This window comes from Tetrao urogallus (genome assembly GCF_951394365.1).
Source record: "Tetrao urogallus genome assembly, chromosome: 15".
Classification (NCBI taxonomy): Eukaryota; Metazoa; Chordata; class Aves; order Galliformes; family Phasianidae; genus Tetrao; species Tetrao urogallus.
The window spans coordinates 12,126,441-12,150,842 of NC_136828.1; the positions used below are offsets into that span (position 1 = coordinate 12,126,441).

At 43.6% G+C, this 24,402-nt stretch overlaps 1 protein-coding gene across 1 annotated transcript in view; it reads left to right on the top strand.

Annotated features, from left to right (window-relative positions):
* The window catches only part of MAD1L1 (mitotic arrest deficient 1 like 1), a gene marked incomplete at both ends in the record, with an annotated part of 320,077 nt that overhangs the window by 163,970 nt on the left and 131,705 nt on the right, over positions 1–24,402 (top strand). Inside the window, 2 exons of the mRNA XM_079542666.1 lie at positions 2,823–2,911; positions 11,202–11,292. Coding sequence (XP_079398792.1) covers positions 2,823–2,911; positions 11,202–11,292 — 180 coding nt within the window. The remainder of the gene's footprint in view (positions 1–2,822; positions 2,912–11,201; positions 11,293–24,402) is intronic.

Consider the following 24,402-nt stretch of genomic DNA (forward strand, 5'->3'; position numbering starts at 1 on the left):
TCTGCCTTCTTTTTCTCTGCTTTCTGTCTCAGCTGCAGACCATCAGACCTGTGTGCCCGGGGATGCTGTGGCTGTGCGATGCCAGGCTGGTGCCAGCGCTGCCCATAGGCTGCACAGCCTGTGCTGCTTCGTGTCAGGCAGGTGCAGCTGCACACAAGGAAGCTTCCATCAACATATTCCTCATTCTTTGCTCTCTTTGCTGTTCTCTTCGTCCTTTTTCTGTGAGGACTTCTTCGCTTGTGCTGAGCTGCCTTCAGAAAAGCAGAATTGGATGCCATCAAGAACCTGCTTCGGCTTATCTCAACTAACTTTCTTTTTGCCCTGAAAGAGACATAAATAACAGTTTTAATATTCTCTGTGAGATTGGCAGGCAGGGACATTTTCCTTGCTCAAACCCCAACAACTGAAGGAAACAAGCAACAGGGTGGGTTTTTTTGTTGTTGTTCTTTTTTTTAAACGAAATATTTAATACCTTAACTGTTTTTTTTTCCTTTCTTTCTTTTTTTGTAAAAGACTAATGAGATTTTAACGTCAATAATTTGTAATGGCACAAAGTTGTGCCTTGATGTGAACCCGAGACTCTCCAGCAGCTGCAATCAGCGCCGTGCAGCACTGCCCCACTGGGGCTGGTTGGTACCACAGCTTGCGCTGTGCCCACCTCTCCCAGGGACATCAGATTTACAGCCCACTAGTTCTGGCGCATGAGAATTCGGAGGGCACAGAAATGGCTTTGAACACCATTACGGGCCCTGTGCCCTTCCTTCCTCGCTCTGACAAACCCAGCAGAATCTCATTGTGCCGCTACAGAGAGCGCCTGGCACGAATTTGTCACTGCTCTATCTCAAGCAAGATGTGCACTGATGATTTCACTGCAGCACTCCCTTCAGCATGTGTGCATTCGCTCTCCCGTCTCCCTTTCCCATTTGCACTCCATTTTTCCTCTCTGTGCAGCAAACACAGGTGACCCCTTCTCGCAGCAGCATCTCGTTGGCCCTTCCCCTCCATCCCCTTTCTACCCGCTAGGCAGCAGTGATTTATCTGCTCGTGTTGGTGAGCAGGTGGCACTTGGACTCAAGGCTGAGCCCGCTTAGAATGTGATAAATAACATATTTACCAACCCCTCTGTCTTCAAATGCAGTCCGAAAGCAGCAGAAAACTCGAATAGCAGACACATCCAGCCTTCAGCAGATGTGGGAACCAAGAGATATGATGAGTTCTTCCCTAGAAGCAGGGTGGAATTGAAAGCTGCTCCTCATCCTGGTACCTTTTATTCACATTCCTGAACTATCTGGAGCGCTTGCTTTATCCTCAGCCATCTGTGATGGGCTGAGCTGGGAGAGATAAGCTCAGTAATCAGAAAATTGAAGGAAGCATTTCTGGCTGTGATAATCTTATCAGGCAGCTAATATACATTAACATTTGTACAGCTTGATGATGCAGGTGGGCCTTGCTTTATTTTTTTCTTTTTCTGGATGCCTTTTGACAGGGAAGGGAGAATGCAGGGATTTGGGGTGCCAGAGAGGAATTTAGCAAAAAACTCAGCTCTACCTGCTGCAGTGCTCCAATGCTGTTCCCTTGGAAAGGGGAGGGAGAGTAATGCAGCCATCCCCTTTCTGCCCTTTCTTGCTAACAGTGCTGCCATGTTCTGTCTGCCTTTCCTGGCAAGTATGGAAGGGCAAAGAGGCAATATGTCAAGATTTCAGTTCTGGCTGAGTAGTAGTTGTGAAACTGGGGAATTTCTATTAACTTGCTTCTGTTGCACAAAGTTCATCTTTCCAATGTGATTTTTCTCTACCAGTCCAATCAGTGCTGTTCAAGGGAATTATTTCTCTGATATTGAGCTGTCTGTGGTCATAAGTTCTGCATCGCTAATTAGGGCTGAATTGCTTATTGTTTTCCTTCTGTGTGGCAAAAATACAGTGTTTGTCCACAGATTTATGAGGGGAATTAGTTATCAGCTGCAAAAGACAGAGGACAAGGAGGTCCAAACTCTGAATGAGGAGATCTAAGCTGGGAGAAGGTGCTGGAATAGAAGCTGCATGTCCTCTAAATACTTCTTCTGCTTACAGTTTGTGATAAGTTGCTTTCTGAGAGGTCTAGAAACAGGTAATGTGGTTTAATCATCTGTGCTTTGTCTTGATAGCTGGGTTAGGGGTACAGTCAGAGAACCTGGGAATGATTGAGTCTGGGTAAGAAGTTTTCATGTTTGTGCATTTTAAAGTATTTTCTTGTGAGTTCTCCCCAAACAAGTGCAAAGGCAGGAAGTACTCTTAACTGTTTCTTGGTTCCACCAGACCCACCTGAGCAGCTGGAGCTAGAAATGTATGTTGGAAAGTGCTGGAAATACTCCCCTGTGTTTTCTATTCAGTGTGTGTGTGTCAGCCTTGTCCTGGACGAGGCAGCATAATCCTGTGGTTCATTTCTTTATGGGAGGAATTGATGCTAAATGAGGTTGAACTGTCGATACTTAATCTTGGGTGCCAGATAGCTCTTAATAGCGCACTAATAATTTTCTGCATCCAATTATGCATTAGGGATGGGTTGGGGAAATCTCTAAAAAAGAAACAGGAGCTCAGTGTAGAAAACAATCAACTTCTTGTGCCTCATCTGCTTCAGAAAAAATGTTGGGAAAAGGCAGAAGGGAACTTGGAGTGGAGAAGGATTAACTGAGGTTGTGGCATTCAATGCATGAGGAGTTGTCAGTATCCTGAAAGGGGTCTGACCTGTGCAAGATGTAACGGTTCCTTCCTCCTTCCTTTGCTCTTGTCACGTCTCCATTTCCCCACTAGCACTGAGGAACTCATTCCTTTTCTCTTCTGCAGCTGGAGGTGGAGATGAAGGTCCTGAAGTCTCGAGAGTGCACTGCAGAGCAGAGTACCTTCATCACCAAGGAGGAGGTTGACGCACTCAGGTGAGCCAAGCAAGGGGAAAGCTGGAAGGTTGAGCAGCTTTCAGTGGAACTAAGGAGAAAGAAAAGCCTTCTAGGCTAGTTTCACTGTCTCCTGATGTTACTGCTGTCCTATGGTGGAGCACCAAACAAGAGACCTCATCATGCTGCATTGCCATGCCATGTACGTAGGCACACTTATTCAGGGAGCAGCGGAGTAACATTGATTAGAACATGTTCTCCTTGTATTTCAGAAGTGGTATTTCTTTTCCTGAACACACTTTTTACTTTCCTGTCTGTTCTTATGGACGTAAGAAAGCCGTGAAGCATTAGCAGAAAGCCTCAGCCCCTGATTTTTCTTGCATTTACCTACTTTACAAGCTTTATTTTTTTAATCTTTTGAGAGTCTGCAGGCTCTTTTAGTGTATTTGGGGTCTCTTGCACTCATAAGACTGGCTTCATAAGACTGGCTCCTGCACTGCTATTCCCTCTATTGACTTCCTTCCCTGTGGAAGGAGCACTGCTGTTTTTTTCTTATTTTGACCAAATCTGGACTGTAAACATAGGATCTGTTGGCATGTATGTAAAGAGGTTTAGAATTGAGCATTTGTAATACTGATGTGCATGTAGCACTGGAGATAAAAGAGGGATGTTTCCCCTGGTGCATTGCTGCAGATGGCAGAGGGGTACCTGTTGTTATTCAGTGAAAGAGAAGTTACAAAACAGCATTTCAGCAGAGGATACACAAGCATTAACAAAAGCTACAGGGAAGCCAGACAACCTTTCCATGTATTTATTAAAGCATTTACAGCTTCCATTCCAAACCAGGTGACACAATAAATACTGAGCATAGAAAAGTTCATCTGTTTCTGAATGTTTAATAAAGTTCCTTTTATTTAAGCTGAGCAAATCAGATCTTGACAGGAGGAGTTTTTTATTCTCAGCTGATGTAAGATTTTGGCTGGAGTTTCACTTCTTAATTCTTTTATATTTTCAGCTCCATCACTATGAAGTGTTACTGCCTCTTAGGACTGAAAGTGGGTTTTTGCAGCAAGCAGAATCTTGCAGAAAGCAGAAATTACTGGCCTGCGTGTTATGACTTTGCTCTTGTGCCTTGCCTCTGGAGCTTGTTTTACGGCTTTGAAAGCCCAGTTCCGTAGCAGAGGGAAGGTATTGGAAAATAACACATGTTCAGCTAAGCTCTTCCAATACGTTTTAAGGCTATAAACCTAATCACAGGATCTCACTCCTGGAGTGTAGTTCCCTCAAGGTGGTGTAATAGTTCTGAAGACCCAAGGCATACATCTCCCTTTTTTAATTTCATCATGCATGTGAGTTCTGGTAGAAGATAATGTGCTGTAACTTTCCTTTTCCAACAGAGTAAACCTGTCTCCATCTACTTTTGCTTATTGTGGATGTTTATTTGACCCGAGCTCGTTCAAGTTTTCCCTTTGAGGTGCAGCAGACCCTCTGAAACCTGATGTTTATACTGTTGCAGAAGTATTTCAGCACCTCTGCAGCAACATTAAACCCATGGTTCCTGATTAATTTTATGCCTCTCTATCAGTGAAGCCAGCATCCTGTTTGCTGTCTTCTGGGAGCTGAAGGTTTTCAGAATGTTTCCAAAGCAGCTCCTCGGTCTCTCCCTCCCTGGGCTGGTATGGGCTGCAGCACCCTTTCATGGAGGAGACGTGCAGTCTCTTTGTTTCCCCCTCCAAGACTCATTACTCAATGTTTATCTTCACTGAACAGCATTTTTTGCCATCTATTAATGGAGCAGCTTCAGGGACAGTGTGTGTAAGGGGGAGCAGCCGGATTGCCACGTGGTCTCGGACGGCTTCGTATTGCTGGAGGCTCTTGGCAGAGAGAATGGAGATGTCTGGCTTTGTTCTGAATTAAAATCTATTTCCCGAGCAGGCGCAAGTGGAACTCACAATTACCCACTCGTTATGGTGTTGTGGTGTTAGAGTTTGCTCATGGGTAGCCCTCAAGCCCTCTAGGTCATGTTTTTCACCCTCTCCTTTTGTTTTAAAAGAATTTCTTTGATACTAATCTCATCTCTATCCTCCTTTCATGAAATTGTGTCAAAGCCTCCTCACAAAGTATGACAGAAAGACAAGCCTATTCCCAGTAAAGCCATTAATGATGTGAAGCTATTTTCCAGTCCTGAGCTGTACACTGAAAGCTGTTTAATCAAAGCAGCTGAGCTTCTGGACTGGTTTCGCAGTGATATTTTGTCTTGCCTTTCCCAATTCAGTGCCGTGTGCTCCTGGGGCTATGGGTGCACAGGGACCACAGTCCCTGGATCTAATTCTGTGCTGTTTTTTGCTTTTGCTTTTTCCTGAATCGCGTTCAGTCGTTACAGTAGACGAGCTGATTTAAATTCTCCTCCCCGGCCCTGATGCTAGTCATTTAGCTACAAAGCTGTGCTAAAAAGCAGGCATTTGTTTGTTTTTAATCACTCTTTTCACTGCTCAGCTCTTGGTTTCTAACAGTAAATGACTGAAAAAATGTTCTCTTTTAGCTGGAGCAGTCTTTGCTCACAAGCTGGTAAGCCAGTGCTTGCTCTTTTTTCCATGTTTTGGCTACCATTACAGCTTCACTCTTTTCAGACTCTCAGACGCCCCATCCAGCAGCACACACGTTTCTCTGCACTGTAGGGCCAACTCTGAATAAAACCTTTTTTGCTTATGGTCCTAGACTTGAGCAGTCAAAGGATGTAGTTAAGCCTTTTTTTGTGTTTTCTGGCGTTTTCTGTGCACTGGACATGAACTGGGCCAAGCTTGCTCTTCACAGAGTCTCCTTGTCAAAGCAGCACATGATAACTCACTGTCTTCCCCCCATGCTTGGGGGTCAGGAATAATTCTCCATGATCCATGGCAGAGCCCTTCATGTGACATGGCTGGATGAGTCCCCTCTGACCAACTGGGTGGCTGTGGTGGAAGAACAGAAACGCTTCAGAGGAGAAGAGAGATCACTATGCATAGGGATTGGGTCTGCTGTGCCACGGGGCCACAAGTGTTTACTCAGTTTTATGTAGCTGCTAAGCTGGAGCTGGCAACACGAGCTCCACTGCTCCTCTTTTCATCTACAGACTGTTGCCAGAAATTAGTTCTGGCAGAAAATGGGGAAGAAGAGCACAAACTTTGCAAATTGGTTCGTGGGGAAAGAAATCCCGTAGCTTATGACAGAGCTATTTCCATTTCTGTAGTTTACTGTGTTCTTTGAAAGCTCATTAACCTACAGTACAATGTGTCTGTTCTTCTGGACTGGGCCCAGCCACTTCAGTTAGCTGCTGTCATGAAGGAGAGTGAAAAACAGAGGAAAACCATGAGAAGCCAGCAAGAGGAGTCTGCAGAGCAGGGCTGTGAGCTTCAGGCGTTTCCATATCCACCCTGTGGTTAGGAGCTAACTTCTGAAAACAAAAGGAGAGGCATAAAGGGAAAAAAAAATCCATATTAATTCTTTGAATCTGTATTCACCTCTCGTGAGTGAATGAGAGCTTTTAAAAATATACTTTTGTCTCATTTTTTTCTTTAGTATGGAAAGTAAATTTTCAGCAAGAGGCTTGAAAGACTTCATCAGTTTTTCCTCCTCCTCTGGAGAACAAAGTGCTCTTTCGTCAGACCTTTTATAACTTTAAATGCGAAACTCTCTCCCAGCATCATTGTTTCTGAAGAGACCATAAAAGCCAGTGCTAATGCTGTCATTCTTCACGCTTCTCGCTGCTCCCTCTGAAATTCCATTTGTTTATATTCTGCAGATCTTACGAAAGGAAAAAGTGGTCAAATTGTTGAGTTCGTGTACTGCGGGGTATAGCAAAGCACAGAGCATTTAGGCATTAACACCTTTTAGGGAGAGGATGATAGCTGTGCGGGAACTGATATTTCAGAACCTATAAATAAAAGAAACCTATTCAAAAAAAAACCCCCACAACTTCACCGAAGACTTAAGCAGCAACAGCTGAAGGACCTTTTCAGCTGGAACAAATCTCAACTTTTTCACTCTGCTGTCAAACTACAGCCCCAGTAAATCCTAAATGTTTTCTGTGGATATAGTGACTGGGTAGAGTTACAGTAATTCAAAAGAAATTCATGTTCTTGCCAATGCCTATTAGTCACACTTGCTGGAATTCTGTCTGCTCTGCTCCTAACACCATCTCAATGCCATCTGGATCCCTTAATAGCGCCTTCCCAACACATACATTTTCTGCTCCATTCAGTAGTTTCTTGTTCAGCAATAGCATTTCCACATGGCCATGTCCTCTTCACAGATGGGGCCTCTGTGAGACATGTCCTCTTTGGTGATACCCATGCTACTCTGCAGGCAATCGTGTACCACATCTCTGAACATTATAAATGATATCATATATAATATATATCATATATCATATATATATATCATATGTATATATCATATATATGATATCATATCATTATATGAACAAATAAAGATGATGGAGGAGTGACAGTGGTGAGTAGTCAGTGGTCAGCATCTGGATGGAATGGGATGTCTGGGAGCGAGTGGATGCTGTTGAGAAATTCTAAAGCTTACCTTCTTTTTCTTTCTATTCATTTTTTGCTTCTTCCCAAATTGAACAGCCTGGCCTTTCTCTCCAGCAGCTATTGCTCACCACCTGAGCGCACTGCAGGCAGACTGAATGCACAGAATGTGATGTCTCCTGGTTCTCTCACAAATGTTGTTTCAGTAGACCTGAAGCTACAGTGTTTTTTGTGTTCAATCTTCTAATTTGGGACAGTAAAATGTGCAGTGGAGGCAATATAAAGCACAATTTTGGGGAAGGAAGAAAATCTACAAGTCTGAGCAAATGCCAACTTTATCAGTATTCTTGCACTAAATTTGATCTTGCAAAAGGCTGAGGAGATGGCTGCCTTTGGAACCCTTGCTTCTAAGTTATCTGCATTTCATGCAGGAAAAGTCTTCTGGAAATATGACGAGACCTTTCTCACAATTTAGATATTTTAGAGAGAATAAGTTGGTAAATTTTACAAATATTGATCTGGATGATTTTCCCTGTATCCCTGAAGTCGAGAGTGGTGTCAGTATTTGGGAAATTAACTAATGTTTCTTCCTCCCTCGTGCCACAAGGCTGCTTTTAGAATGAGCGCCAGCATTCATTCCTGGGCAGACATGAAGTTGATAGATGGTTTTGCTGTACCCCGGTGTTTCTCTACTCCACATTGTGTTCTTTTCACATGAATGTATCTTGGATTGTTCTGCCCACATGAAAGTAACTCCCAGGTGTAACAAGTGGAGGCATGCAAATTGGTGATAAAATGGGATCACTGATCTTCCTGCAGACGTCCCTGGACAGAGAGCATGCAAAGTGCATGCAGACTAAGGCTGCCTGCACTGATGCTGGAGCATCCAGAAGCAGTGTGTGGTTGGCCCTGTACCTGAATTCACTTAAAAGAAAAACTCTGGTGCCAAGCATGTAAATATTTTTCAATATTTAACTGCTGTATCTTAACCACCAGCTGCAAATGCTTCGCTGTGTTTATGTATAGATAGGATTTTCCTTGCTTCTCTCTCTTTGCCATTGGGGAGCATTCCCCAGGGTTTGTAAAGCAAAGCTAGAACAGCACAAACTGTTTCCTAACAGCTCTTAATGCTTTTCCCGCTGCAGATCCAGGACACTTAACAGTGTTAAAAATAGGTTAGAAGAGGGCTAAGTTGTGAAAGCACTGGTGAGTCCTGAAAACCTCCCTGGCACAAAGAGGTTCCAGCAGTGTTCCCAACCCTCCCAGAGCTTCAGCTCTGCAGGTGAGCGGGCTGAGCTGCGTCCTGCTGCGCTGTGAGGCAGCCTGATGCCCGTCTGGGCAGATAGAAAGGGCAGGAAGGAATGAACCCATCTTAAAATTGCAGGGGAAATATTTAGAAATGTAACTGCTCGAAGCCTTCCCTTGTCACACCTTGCTTGTCCCTCAGGTCCTTTGCAAATGTTTTCTGGTGATGGCTGTGAATGGTTTTTAGATAAGGGCCTGAGCTCTGTGCAGAGTGATGTGCAGGCAGACAGCAGCAGCACCACAGCTTGTCTGGGGGCTGGATGGGGAAAATTTGTTCTAAATAAAAAGTCAGCCTGTGCAATATGGAGAAGGCACTGATGGGAGTCCTGTGCCTGCCTCTGACCTTTCAGGAGCTGCTTTGCTGTTCTTCCTCACAGAAGAGTGTTCTCGTGCTCTGCTCAGCAATCCATTTAGATGCACACCATTAACAGCATTCATTCCATTTTCCAAATTTCCATTTTTACCGACCTTTTCAGTCTCCCGCTTCTTCAGCATCCTCCATCCCTGTGAGCTGAGCATCTCTTCTGGAAATTAGTGAAGATCTTTTAGAACGGCCTCAACAATTTTAAAAGCTGTTCATCTGCATGTTAGAAGCGTCCAAGAGAGAAAACGATGATCCTTTATAATATCTGAAAATTACCAGCAGGGGTCAGGCTTACAAATAATTTAAGCAATTGAAGCTGCATTTTTATAAGGGAGACATTTCTGTGCTGAACATGTAGATCAGCTGGCTTCTGAGGAAGGGTTTGTAGCGTTTGCCTCTCCTGCCCTGTTTCTAGGGGAGATGACTCCTCACTTGCACCTGAAATTTCTGTTGCATAACTTGTGGGTGATGGCAGATGGACATATTGTGTATTGTCACGGTGCAAAGATTGTCAGCTTAATTTAGATAATTTAAAAGTGCATGTTATCAAGCAAGATAATTAATTTTAAAAAATTATTCTGGAAAAACATTCTCTGAAAGTTGGACTCAGGGATCAATGTTAATATGTATTAAATGCACGTTTAATCACAGGAAGTTGAAATGAGGCAGCTGGATTCTCAGAGTGTTGAAGTTCATGTACTCTGTACTGAAATGCAAACAAAAATGTTATATTGAACGTTTTATAATAATTTCTCCTGCATAACAAGTTTAATAGAGCTTTCTGAAGAACTGAACAACCATTTGGCTAAAGCTGATCTTGTTGATACAACATATTTGACCTTTCAGAAAGCTTTGAGCCAAAGGTCTCAAAGAAACTTGAATGGAATAAGAAAGAAGGTTTTTTGTTGGATTAATAAGAATTAAGTCCCGCAGAGGCTGGCTGCCCCACTGTGCTGTCTGCACTGGTGGCCATTTCTGGATTCCTCTGCACGTGTGGCAAAGCTACTGGGGCACCTTGTCAGAAGGCTCTCCTAACTTCTAATGTAATGTCTGTAGGATTTTCTGGGTCAGAGATAATATCTTTATAATTTGTAAAGCTTGATAAATTTTTCTTCCATTAATTTGTGTCACGCGAAGTTAAAAGATGGAAGCTCAAAGAACAAATGTTCATTGGGTTTTCCATGAGATCCTAAAATGCTTTGTGTTGGGAGTTTTGCAGCACAAAGAAGTTTGTGAGTAGTGAGGAGACGATTTGAGGTAATATGAAATGATGCCACTGATCAGGCATTTCTTGTAGCTCAGAAGGATCTTGTACTACTCAAAGTAGGACATAAAGTTGAATGTCAATAAATGTAAAACCCATGCAAGTAAGAAAAACCACCTTTACTTTTTCTTGTACAATATTTGTACTATGTATAACTAGGAGTTAGAAGTTGGGAAGAAAACAGCCTCACACTACTGAATACATCAGAGTCTGTTTGTAGATCTAGCTCTTCTAGCAAGAAGTCTGTATAAAACTGAGGAACAAAAAGGGTGGGCAATGACAGCGGGCAGAACTATGGAAAGCCTTTAATGTGGGGAAAGAGTGAAGTGAGATTCTTCAGGAAGTGATGGGGGAGATCTGTGAAGTAGTTCAGAGAGGGGAGGACGGGACAATTATTCACAACCTCTCATAGCAGAACTAACAGGCGCTCAGTGAAATAATCACATGTGAAGTATAAAACAAAATGAACTAATTTTTCATACAGCACATAATTAAATTTTGGAACTTACTGCCAAGGAGCGTTGCAAAGGCCAAAAGTATAAATCAGATCAAAAAGAGATCTGACACACGCGTGGAGGTTTCAGCTGTTGGTGGTTATTGAACATGATCATCTTGACTCATTCTCTGGTTCAGGAAGTAGCTAGGTTGAATTTGCTTTATGTTCAAGTTGTGTGTTTTGACCAAATATTGCTGGAATTTAATTTTAATCGTGCAAACTTGGATTTTTTAGTTGTAAGTTTGGACTATCTCAGTAGTGTAGCTTTGAGATACTGAATACAGGAATCATCTGCCACTGTACGTGATTTCATCTTGTAACTTGACTATTTGTGGAGGGACTGGGCAAGGACACATGTTTACTGTCTTTCCTTTCCCCTCCAGGCTGAAGATTGAGGAGCTGGAAGCTGAACGCAGCAAACTGGAAGAGCAGAACAGATCTCTGGAAATGAAACTGGAGAAGCTAACTATGCAGGTAGTAAAATTGGAAGTTCAGTGTGGCTGGAGAGGATGCCACCTTCCGTTCATTGTAGCTGTTCTAACAACCGTTCCAGATTAAACCGTGCAGCATGCAAAGTTTATTTCCCTCAGTTTGTGCACTGTGTTTGTAGGAAGACTGTGCAAACTGCACCAATGTACCTTTATCTGTGTGTCTTGGAATCCTGTTGGTGTTGGGTCTGGTCACACAAGTGCAGTTGTCTTTTTGACTGTGTTTGTCGAGAACCTCTTCTTTTTCTTCACGAAAGCCTTACATGCTGCTCCATGTTAAATACCACCATTGCCTTAAGCCATCAGTTTCCAACTTCATTTGGTGCCAAGCAGCAGCTTATACACAGGGCTAAATAGTAGGGAGTTGTGCAAATTGGAGATCCGTGTGTTCTGGAGACTCCACTGCTGTTCCCAGGGATGGAAATGGAAACCACCAGTTTATGACCTCATTAGGTATCAGTTTTTCAAACCCATAAGCAGGAGTGCTGTTGAAAGGATGAGATAACAATATCACCGGAGCACAGACAGTGAAAGGCAGAGGTATGGAGTCTGAAGGATGAAAAGAAGTGTTTGTTTTGCTGTGCTACTGTGAATGTTCTACCTTTTGATGAAGTAGGTGCTGTTCTGGATGGCAGAAGGTGTTCAGTTTTTCATTCTGGCAAGGTCAGTGAAGTCTCACCTTCCCCGAAGGGAGGGCAAGGGAGCCTGCAGCAGTCGAGTGACTGTCTGTCCAGACTGCTCTCATTCTGGTAACAGCTTTCCTGTGCAGAGAAAGGGGAATGGAAGTCGCTTCCAGCTTTTATAGCATTTTCTGTCAAAGGGTGCTGGAAAGAACAAGAACCTGAGCATGTTTGTTTAATCAAAGCCCATCCTGCTATAAACAGTGTTATCTCTCCCTGCTGCTCTCTCTGATATGTTGAACAACTCAGCATTGTAGCATTTCGTTCTCTTAATTTTTCTTTCTTTCTCTCTTTTTTTCCCCTATTTTTGTGTAAATTCGTTCATGATTTTAAAATTACTCACATTTCAGACAGATCATTGATTTTATCTTGACACCCATTAGAGGCAAATCAAATTTTTTTTTATTACTAATTTTTAGAGACAAGGGAAGTGACAGCTTTGATAAAGCAGGGAACTAAGAGCTGCTGAGCATCTCTACTGAGCCATGTTTAGTGTGAAACCTGTCACTTGGTTCTCCTTTAATTGGGTTTCAGTCATCGGGAGATGAAAGCTTTGGGCTGGTGTTTGGATGCTCAGGTCTCCAAAATACACAGCAGCAGCTTTGGTTTTGGTGTAGGTTACAATGCACTCAAGTCACATTTAATCTACCACTGCTGTCTTACAATAGCTGTTGGCTTTCCGGGGAGGCCTGACCAGAGGAATTCCCCCTTTTCTTCTCCATGTCAGGAGATGTTCTGCTTTATTTGCTGAAGCTGCTTTTAAGATACTGTAGGGGAACCGTTAGCAAACAGCTTGAAGTGGTGATTGAGCACCTGGGGAGGGGGTGTTGCTGGCAAGGGAACATGGGTCAATTGTTTGCAGCTGTGCTTTCCAGGTGGCCAGAAAGTCTGCAGCCCCCCTGGGCTCATAAAAGGGCCAGCCACAGGAGGGGGGACATCACTTGGACCTGTGCTGTTTTTTGGGAAAGGGTGCTGCGTAGCTGGAGGGACCCTTCCTCAGTTGGGTGAGTTTGATTCTTCTTCCTGCACATGGTTATTAATCTCTCTATTGATGCTTTGTTTGGTGTCACCGAGTACCTCTGTTGGAAGCACTTCTGCTTCTTTGTGAGTAGAATGGATGCCAAAGCAATCAAGTTTTTAAGGCTTACTTTCAAAGTGGTAAGATGGGAAGCCTTCGCTGTAGTTTTGCTAATTGCCTGCTTTCCGGTCGTTAGTGGAGATCAGCGTCAGCTACTGTTTCAATAGTGGGGCTTTTATGGTATAAGAATGAAGTGATTGTGGTTAGAGACAGAACAAGATGCTCTTCTTTTCCTTGGCTTCCCACTTGCATCTGAGAGGTGGTTGCCAAAAGCAGCAGCTTCAGAGGAGTAGAGAAGAGAACAAGAATATGTAAACCAAACGCTCAAGTGTCGGCATTGATCAGTACGTGCCTACCTGAATGGTAAAGATCTCAGAACTCCTCAGAGGAGAAAGCAGCAGGGTTCCCATTTTATTCTTTTCAGTTACCTGGAGTATAAACTATTTTAGTAAGCCAAGCTTAGAGTGACCCCCGGGTCTTTTTTGGGAAGCTGTGCTCAATCCTTTCTTCTATCACTGCTGAGAAAATACGTTGAAAATATTATCGCACGCTCAGATAAGGTCTCTGAGATTTTCTAAGTTTGATATGTTATTTATTCTCAACCCTGTAAGAAGTGTAGTGGAAATGCTAAGTCATGGCCTGAACTGCTGATTGGACACCTGGTGGGAAGGCAGGGCCAGCCCAGGGGGCTCAGATGAGTGCAATGCAATGCAGCTGTGTGACCAGAAGGGTGGAGCCAGGATCCAGCCCTCATGTGAAGGTTTGCAGTGGAGGTGAGGGCATCTCACTGGAGATCCCTGCCTACCTGAGACCTTCTGAAGGTAAAAAAGCAGCTTCTTCCCTTTACTTCTATGCCCATGGCTATTGCATTTGAGCAAGGCCTCACTTGCTGCAGCATGGAACCTTGCTGCTATGCTCTCACTGCTGTGCTTTCCATTGCATTATGCCACCAAACTAAATAAAGGCGTAAGAGTTGGGATTGACATTAAACAAAGCAGAAAGAAGATGATACCTGACAAATCTTCATCTGTAGTTCTTTTTTTTTTTTTTTTTTTCTTTTAAGAATAAAACCTCCAACTTTTTGGAACTGTATCTACTGAATGAAAGATGCATGAGAGGGGTGTATTGAGGTTGTGAATTTGTAAGAGATGGGATTTAGAACCAGGGCTTTGACTGCTTTACGCTGGACTGAAGTCTGTCTGAGCTCACAAAGCCACGTGCGCTGAATGGAATCTGAGGATATGCCTCATGTTTTTCTAGACAGAAACATCAGGGCTTGACTCTATTGATGTGTGGGGATGACAGACGGCTGCAGAAATATTTGCTGCCTCGTTACATCCCCCTGTGTCTCAGGACAAAAGCCTGTGGCTTTTGCTCATCTCCACTATGGCTGCTGGTAGCTGTAGGCTGTTCTGTGACCTGTGGGGCTGGACGCACCACCCAGAGGGCACGTGGAAATGCACTTCTGCATTAGATAGGTGCATGATTCATACTTCTGGAGCTCAGTATTAGCAAATAAAGAAACCAGGCTACTGATAGCTGTCTGCAGCTGTGTGTATAACATCTGACATCTCTGTATTCTTTGCTTGTGTGGGGACAACTTGAATTATGGCTGAAGGCACTCTCCACCTCCACACATCCCCTGTTCTGAAACCCTTGGCTCTTGACACTGGGCTGCAGGCTGCATTGATTTTCCTTCACTGGTGTAAAGACTTTAGCATGGATATTACTCACTGCTCAGGTCTTTGCTGCTAATGAAAACCTCAGATTACAAAAGCACAAGAAAGGTTGGGACTGTAGGGAAATGACACCCTGCTGAGGTGCCTCCCCAGTCACCCAGGATGTTATCTGAACACAAACATCTGAACGGTTGCTCAGCAGAAGGGTTCAAACAACATGTGAAAAGAGCAGGTTTAACTCAGTTTTATCTCCTCTCCCCCACTGTCTTGCTTTTGATGAAGCAAAATAGGCTGAGTCTTTAATCCGGGAAAACAAACCTGCTTGAACTGCTTGGCCCACGGTGGGCAGGTTTGCTGAGATCTCAAGTGAGAAGTTTGGTTTGTTAGTTGAGGGAAACGATCTGGATGGTCTTCCCACGTTGCTGGTGGAAAAGTGCAACTTGGCCAGGAACAAAAGAGACAGATCAAATCAGTGCTTTTCGAGTGAAGTGGGAGGAAAGACTTGTGAAGAGCGTTCAATTAGCATTTCTGACTGCTCGGAGCCTCATGTTTAAGGGCAACCCAGCGGATGTGAAGTGTTCCTTATGCAAATACTACTCTCCTGCTTTTCCTGCTCTCCTCTATTCTTCGAGCTGAAGGAGAAGAGATTCTTCAAGTTTGACTGCTTTAAGGAAGATTGATTAAAATCAGCTGCAGTTTGACTTAATTGGAACCATATGCTTGGTATGGGAGCAGGACTAGTTAGATGTCCTTGTAATTAGTTCACAGCTGGTTGGTGGAAAAATGAAACTCCAGTTAGAGTCTGATAAGTGGATCTGTATAAATTAAAACAAAAAACAAGGAGGTTTTTTTCACACTGGGATGTATTTGGGCCTGAAAATTTTCTTTAGTCTGGTAACCAAGCTAGCAGCCTCCTCCCTTTTTGTGTATGGAGTCTTTTTTTTCTAGTTTCTGACTAAGAGGCATCACCTATGGATGCTGAAAGTGAAAGAAATCTGAACAGTCGCTGGAAGAGGGTGCTGGAGGCTTCATGAGACTCTAGGAGGGTGTTCTGCTTGTGTGAAAGGCTCATGGTTTGGTATAGGCTCTGCACTGATTAACTTTGAAAGCAATGCCTATACTCATGGTAATTGGTGTCTTTAGCCTTTCTGCTGGTCAGTACTGTAATATCAGAAGTTACAAAATGCAATGTTATTAAAATGTATTGGAGTAACTTATTTTGCCCATTACCTTAAAGTGCTTTGAAAGGAGTTGACTAGCTAGTTATGAGTAGGAGTTTGTCTGAAAACCGCCCTACACGACAGGAGGGGAACATGGTTTTTACATGGTGTTTGTTAATACGAAAGAGGAACAGAAGAGAAATGCTTTTGTATGACACACAGCAGTGTAATTTTAGGCTGCTTTATTTAACCTGGGCACTGCAGCACTGTATAAGCTAGCCAGACTGCTGTGCTGGCTCTGCTCGCTGGGCTCGCCTCAATCCTTATGTGCTGGGAGTTTGGCACACAGAGCAGCTTTGGGTGCAGTGTCAGGATGGGTTTGGGTGGTCTGCTCTGCAACCTAAAGCTCTCCAAAGCCAGTCTCAGCTAAAGCTGCTTACGGGAATGAGGTCTCTAGGGCTGGCCCTACTTCAGTCTATAGTGTATGGGAACACACATCAGAAAAGTTGTCCCCTGTCAGAAGCTGCTGTTTAGACTAAATTTTGCTGTTGGAATAGAAGAGACTAAATTGTCCATTAGTGTCCACAAAGGAGTTGCCAAGAAAAACATATTTCACAAGAGGTACTTTGGGAGTATTTTTTTCATGCTAATGTGACTTTATTAATTCCTTTGCTATTGTTATTGACCATTTTACGATTTAAGATCTTAATCTGGTTAAATTAAATCTTAGTTTCTTCCAGGCTTTGAATTGATTATTTTTGCACAAATTCAAGAATAAACCACTTCTCTGCTTCAGTGCTGTTTGTGTTTGTAGCTATAATGGCTTAAAGATAAGAAATAAGTGAGTTTTGCAGGCAGAGTTTTTTTTTTTTAGTAAGAAAATCAGATACGGTTGTTAAAATTGTTTGAAGGAGACAGGGGTGAGTGTCTGCAGAATCTGTTCTGTTGGTCTGCTTAAGGCCATTTAGTGTCTGCAGAATCTGCCTGAGCTAGCATGGACCTGTTGTGCTGGTACCGCCAGGCCAGTGGCTGTGAGCAGGGGATGCTCTGCAGGCAGAGCGAGCGGCTGCTCTCTGTTGCATTAAACTTTCCTCCAGGAGTCAAATGTCCATGGATAATGAAGGTGCTGGGGAATCCAGAGTGATCTCGTCCTGTTTTAAGGGAATAGCAAAACAGTGCTGAGAGCTGTGCTCTGAGCAGGTTCCTCAGGGTGATCTCCTACGAACAGAGAGCATTTCTCCTCTTTAAGCATTAATGGCTAATTTAATAGTTAGGAATTTGGCAGTCTGGCAGTAACTGGCTTGGAGTTAAGAGCCCAAGGCAAAGTTGAGGTCATTTAGCAGTCTAACTGTTCATTATGTGACCAGTGAAGAATGATGAATGAATCATTTATACTGTTATAAAACTTCAAGGCACACAGTCTCTCAAGGTTTCCTAATTGACCTCTCAAATGCCTGTGGAACTTCTTGGGTTATCTTGGTGCTTTCTGTTTTAGCCTCTGAGGCAGAGCTTGTCTGCATCGAAAACCTCAGATGGTCAAGCTCAGCACCACTGCTGCAGCTCTTCCTTCGAATATTGCTTTTGGCAAGGCACAGGAACAGATCTGTGTGTGCTTCAGCAGGATTTAATGATCAGATACCTGAGAACATACAGCAGGAGGCACAGGGGAAGGAAGGCCAGCTAAGCTGAGCAGGAGGTGCAGGTTCAGGTCTGCATTCCATCGTGGTGTAAGTTCTGTCCTGCTCAGCCAGAACGTTGAGTTTCGTGGGACTGCCTGGAAGTGGCTGGGGGTGCTGAGCAGGCTGTGAAATTGCTGCTGGATTTTTATCAGCACTAACCTCCTCTATTACAGTTTATCTTCTGAACTTGACAGACTGCACCAAGGCCTCACTGATGTAAGAGGGCGTGCATCTGCCTGGAGTGCATTGATAGGCTGCTCTGGGATCAGTGCAGCTTTGCTCAAAGCACCGGCAGGAAAAACACCTGTAGTAAACATTGTTGCCTTGGTTGGTGCTAGTTTTTGACCCAACAGCACAGGAATTTACATTCATAATTCTTTGCCTCATAGCAAATAGATTTTCAGGCATTTGCAGCTACCTTTACACTTTCAGGAGTCTCCCTGTGACTTAAATGTCCCACTGTCTACTGTAAGCTTATAGCTTGGCATCATGAGTATCCATCCAGTTGTGACAAATCAGAGGTCTGGGATGCCTGCGTGGAACACTGGAAGCATTTGGGAATATGCACAGAGGCAGGTGGCTGAATGCAGCCCAGACTGAGAGCATTTGGTACCACGGGTAGCAAGAGAAACAGCGTGGTGAGGCACTGATGTGCCAGTGGTCAGAGCAGCACTGCAATGCCACTGGGTGTGTAGTGCTGGCTAGTGGGTGCACAACTCTCTTTGCTGTACCATCACTGTATTTGTTGCTTGAGCACGTTAGGCTAAGCTATGGTTAATCTGCTTGACTCTGTGGACTACTGGATATGTGTGCTAAAGTGCTGCCCAAATAGGTCCTAGGAAAAAAGCAATCCCTACAGAGTTCCTGCAGTTTGTGCTGCTGTATAGGAGAAAACATCTTGGATCTTGTGTGTGTGGATAGGCTGTGGGAGGTCATCGTGGAAGCAGTGTGAAACAGTAGGAGTGCAACACCAGTTATGCTCCAAGCCTTGGGTTCTGCATGGCACTGAATTAGCTGAGGCTATGCAAATATTTGCGAGTGCTAATTCTGAATTCATTGTAGTTATTAGAATTAATAGGAATTAGAAGTGTTCCTTGGGATCAGAGAAGCATAAGCATGTCAGCAAGTTGCAGTAGTTCAAGGAGGAGCTGTTTGTTGGCCTCAGTGGCCTTGATAAATGTGATGTGTAGAGTGGATGTCTAATCAAACAAGGATGTGAACAGTACAGACTTGCTAACGTCTGTTAGCATTGGGAACCAGGAGTGCACAGGTTCACGGTTGTGCAGGGAAATTTTACCAACATACCCTTTAAAATGTTTTTCAGTGATTCTCACATTGAATATTAAACAACAGGAACTCTGAATTTTTCTGCCAGAGCTAACACCATATTGTTTATTTCATGCAGCACCTTTCCTGAAGTTCTGCAGAAACTGATTAACATTTGCATAATACATTTAACACAAAAATCTATAATAAATTCATTAATGTACTGCTTCTGCACTGTCCCTGAAAATACCAGCAGTTGTGTAGTATTGCATGGCTCATTAGGTGAGCAGAGGGGAGGAAGAGCAAGCACTGGACTTCTTGAACAGCTCTGAAATGGGGAAAGGCCCCTGCACTGAGCATTGCTACCTGAACAGCAGCACAGGGAGAGAGCTGGGGAAAGGAAAGTGGCCTTCTGGAAAAGGCTGCTGCACTGGTGTTTGTGCAGCACAAGCTCTGCAAGAGAGCATCCGTGTTAGAATGGAATTACTGGCTATGAGCACAGGTGCAGATGAGGATGCTGCCATAGCAAGGAGGAGGTTGCTGCTGGATTGCATGGGTTGTGCAGGAGGCAGATGCTGGGGTGCTATGATGCAGGAGATGCAGGAGGAGAAATCTGGTTTGAAATGAGCCTTGTATTCTGAGCCGTTACTGCAGGACAAGCTGAGGCTTTCAAACTTGTATTAAGCTTGGTGATGTGATGGGGGTCAGTAAAGCAATAATTCTGGGGTTGATCTGTGTGTACAGCTGTCATGGGTAGAAAGCATGATGATAGACTCTGCTCTGTTAGTGCTGTACAGCAAGAAGAGTAAGAGTGATATCAGCCACAAATAAAGGTGCAGGTATATTTTTATTTATAAAATGCTTCCTCAAGAGCACACAATGATAGATGATAAAATGTTAGTAGCAGCAATTACACATGACTCTTCAGCAGAAAACAACATTGCACTGGTTCCCCAAAATCAGGATATGAGGGAAAACCCAGACTGGATAAACAGACACAACTGTTTTAAACAGACTTCATATTCTTAGCTCCTCCAATCTTACTTATCATGCAGCAAAGAAAAAGCAAAGTTTCTGGAAACAAGAGTGACTGTCCCTTTATGTTTCTACTTTTACTGTGTAATCATTTGGTGGCACAAATTAGATTTCAGTTGTTCTTCATTTTCAATAGCTCTTCTGCTGCTTTGAATTCTGCTGTGATGTCACAGAAACAAAACAATGTCGTTTTGAACCAGATAGGGAAAATAATGCATGGGAAGGTTTGTTTACTGAAGCTTTGTGCTTGTCCTTGGATTTCTATGACTAAACACCATATTCTTAAGTTAAAGCTCTCTCTGTATTTGGTTTTCAGCTTTTCATTACTTATCATTTCAGCCTTTGTTTGATGACCCAATTACTTCCGAATTTGTGATGAAAACAAAACAATAGGTTGCATTTTCATGCTGTCCTTGCTTTTGCCACTTCTGTTGCAGTCTGGCATTTTGCCACTGGTCTGTGCAAAGTCCAAGTTTTCAGTGATATTGTTCAACAGTTTCCTTCATCCGATAAGGAGACCCTGGTTCCAGCATGGGATTTTTTTCCTCTGCTACTTGGTATGCAGAAAACTCAACACTGTCTCCAAGAGACAGAGGGCAGGATGTCTTACCTAGATTATAGAAAAGAAATGAAGTCAGAGTCCAGCCAATTTTTTGGGGTTTTTTTGTTTTTTTTTTTTTTTTGCAGGGGGGAGAAGAAAATCTGCCTGTTTCCTGCCACAATGAAGAGTGGGAAGCAGTAGTAATGATGTTAAGATAAACAAGAGAAAATGGGGAGATTCTTTGTGATGGAAAAGACAGTGTGATCTGGAGATGTGTTCTCCTTATGTGGCCTCTGCCAGGGGGATTTGGGATGTGAGATGATGATATCTTAGATATCCCACAACCCTTTCCTTTGAGCAGGATGACCTACTGCCTGTCCAGAGCCTGGAGGCAGAGAAGTGCATGAAGAAAGGAGTTTTCCCCTAAAGAATTGAATCAGATAGTAGAAGGGAAATTTGACAACAGCCCACAAAGGAGTGATGCTGTCCATAAAGCCCTGTTGTGCTGGATACCAATGGGATGATTCCCAGGTGATCTGTCACATTTCTATGTTTACCCAAGCATGGAGGTTGGCACACCAGGAAGGCTGCTGCTTCCCCTGGTCAATGCTTAAGCCTCAGATACTTTAAATAATACAGAAGCTGTGCCTGTTCTTTGCATTTTTGGCTGGGCATTCAAAATGAAATAAATTCCTTGAAATGTAGCGTGCATGTTGAACACAAGAGAAGACGTCTGGTTGAGGTTGTGACCTTTTGGAACAAAGGCTCTGCTTTTGAAAAAGGATTTAGTTGTGATTCTGGCTCTGGTAAGATGAAAAACTTGAAAAATCAGCAATATGAAGGCTGCTCAGCAAGGGTAGTCTCCACAGAGATCCTCTTGTATATTTTTGGTCTTCATCCACTGGATATATTCTTTCTTTCTGTGTGATGCTACCAGGTTTGCAATCAGTAGTAATTACAGAAATTTTCTCATCCTTATGAGGAAAGGGATGTGAAGAGCTTTTGGCAGGGCGGTCTCAGTGAGGGAGCTCAGCTGTGGAACCACTTTCCCTCTAGATCCAACACAGCTAAAGTTTCTGGCCTCATGGTGATTTCCTGGGGAGTCAGGGATCACTTATAGGCTGGTATGATTGAGAGAACTGTGAGTGGATCGGTGGCTTTAATTATATATAGGTATATATATTTGCATACAAGTATTAGAATGCAGTCAGAGAGAATAAAGATGGTTAAACAGATAGGAAGGGAATTGCTCAGGATGAGAAGAGGCGTAGGGTGTAGGCTGGGTGCTTCCTGGGCCTGCTGCAGCCGTGGCAATCGTCAGACTCTTCCACAAGGCTCACAGAAGTTCAGGTGGGGGGGTGCCAATATCCCTTTCATTATGGTCCTTTTCAGATGGGTGGTGGGAAGGATCAGGGGTTGTATAACATGGAGAACAGTTTCCCTGCTGTGTAGTGGCCATGCTGAGGTGGCACATAGAGACTGATTTCTAGGGCCAAGTAATTTGAGCGTTGAAAGCGCGATGTCTTCTGGTTTAGTCGCTTTCCCAGAGTCTCCGATGTCTTCTGAGTATGATGCTCCTGTTGGCACTCAGAACTGGCACCTGCACATTTTGCATGGACTGTCCTCTCCAGTATCTCGGGGAAAAAATACTGAACGTCCAACAAAACAGAGCTGTTGGCCAATTCACCAGCGCCTTCCTCATGAGCCTCCCCTTTCATGCCCTGCTCCCTCAGCTCCTCGGCTATTCTGTTCACTTTAATGCTCCTTGCGTGCTTCCAGGGGATCAGAAAGAGACTGAGCCCTTTAGATGTGTGTGAATGTTGGAGGTGATGCCCTTCTCCTGATTTATGCACTGATAGCTTGAAAACTTGTTACTGGGCAAGGCTGCTTGTGAAGTATTTATTTCTTGATGCAGCCAGATGAAGATAACATTGAGTTTGCTGCTTGGAGCAGTTAACTCAAAGCCCTCAGAATCCAGTAGATTGACCCATGGCCTTTCCTCATATTGTTTCAGTTTATCCATGAACTTCTTTTGCTTGTGTAAATTCTACATAAGGGCAAGACTCTCCCCATCTGAAAAGATTTCAGTGCTGCATGGAGTCTCCTCATGCTGGCGGGAAAAAAAAAAACAACAATTGAGCTTTGAGCTTGGACTGAGAGGCAGATAAGATCACCAGAAGATTTCCACAGCAAATGCAGAATATATTCTTCTCTAATGGATTTTTAGTGCTGTCTGGCAAGTAATTGAATTGTTTGGGTAAAAAGGAAGAGAGGACTGGATTCCTGCTCTTCTCTTTTTTTTTTTTTTTTTTTTTCCCCTCTGTTCTTTTCTTTGCTCCCAGATTTTGTCAGGGTAGGAAGTAAACAGTGGTTTCTCTGTGTGACCCAGAATGCCTGTCAGAGATAGGGGAAGCTAATTAAAGTGTTGCTGTAAGTACATGGTGTCGATGAGGCAGAAAGAACTGATTGCTTCCTTGGTTCAAGGAGCTTGTCTGTGTCTTGGCTTCTCTCTCCTCACTGTGAAATGTGCTGCAGTAAGTACATCACACTTTGGGGTAGGAATGAAGCTACTGGGTAAATCTTGCCTCTGTTTCTCTCTGGTGTGAAGAAGAAAATAAATACATTCTTGCTCTACTGCAGTTACTAGTGCAGTGTTGCTCAACCTGGGCCATGGTGAGGATGCTGTTTCCTGCTGTTGCATCGTGGGCAATGCTGCTGTGCTCTGTTGCCTGTCTAGCGTAGGAGGGGTTAGCACTGACATAAGGGAGGGTTTCCACAGCCTCCCCATTTCAGTGCACAGCCATGGGAGGTGACAGAAGCAGAGCAGCATCCTCATCTTTGCATCCTTTTGTTTAAAAGTACTCAGAACATCTTGGTAAGCCAAGGGAATGATGGAGAGGGATAATAACCCAGCCTTTGGTATGTTCTTTGGAAAGACTCAGATGGTGAAGAGGTGATCCAAGCCATGCAGCCTGCATCATTGAAAAACACTGAACAACAGCAAAAGGGGGGAAAAATGATGATCATCAGGGAAATTGCTATAATGGTAAGATAATTAGAATGCAGGATGATTAACATCAGTGTTCTGCATTGGCAAGGACTATGCAAGTTGACATAATAGGCCTATTCCATATCAAATGTGTGGTTTTTCAGCATTCAGTTTAACACTTTCGTGTGACTTCAGCTGAGTTCACAGCTGACACAGGCATGCTGTTCACTGGTGCTGCTGTTTGGTACTTCTGCTCTCCTGTGACTGGGCATCTGAAGGACTGTTTTGTTTCCCTCATGCTGATTACTGAAGGACAAAAGCCACTCGCTGTGAAGTCCTTCCAGATGTGAACTATTAAGATGTTCTCCTTCTGTTGTGCCTGGTGAAAGTGGATTTCAAAAAAAAAAAAAACAACAAACTGAAATAGTCCTCTGTCTTTCAGAAAATTTGTCATCATCTCAAAGAGAAAATGTGTTTAAAAGACCTGGTACTGACACTTTCTTTTAAAAAAGGACTATTATGAATGTCTACAGCAGACAGTGGCCCCGGTGGTGTGCCAACTTTAATGCTTGTAGAGTCTCCCAGGCAGCCCTCCTGTGTGAACCTTTAGGAAGTTCCTGTGGTCTGTTTGGACTAAACTGATGCAAGGAGCTACATCTAGGACCACATTTAATCACTGTTATTGTAGTTTGAGTTTAGAGCAGAACTTGAAATGGGGAAGGATTATTTCAGTGAAACTCTGTGGTCTGCCACCTGTGCCAGCTGTTGCAGACTGGTGTACGTTTGTTTTTGACTAGTAGCAGCCCCATTTTCTCACAGACTGGGTCATTTTGTCATTGTCTTCATTTTCACTGGCTGCTTCTCACTTGACCTACGTATTTTTCCAGGATCAGCAGCAGCTTTCCGCTCACTGTGCTTAGTGGCTCTTGTCTGCTGGCTGTGCTGGGGCATCCTCTGCCTGCACGTCCTCCTTTATGGCCAGCAGAACC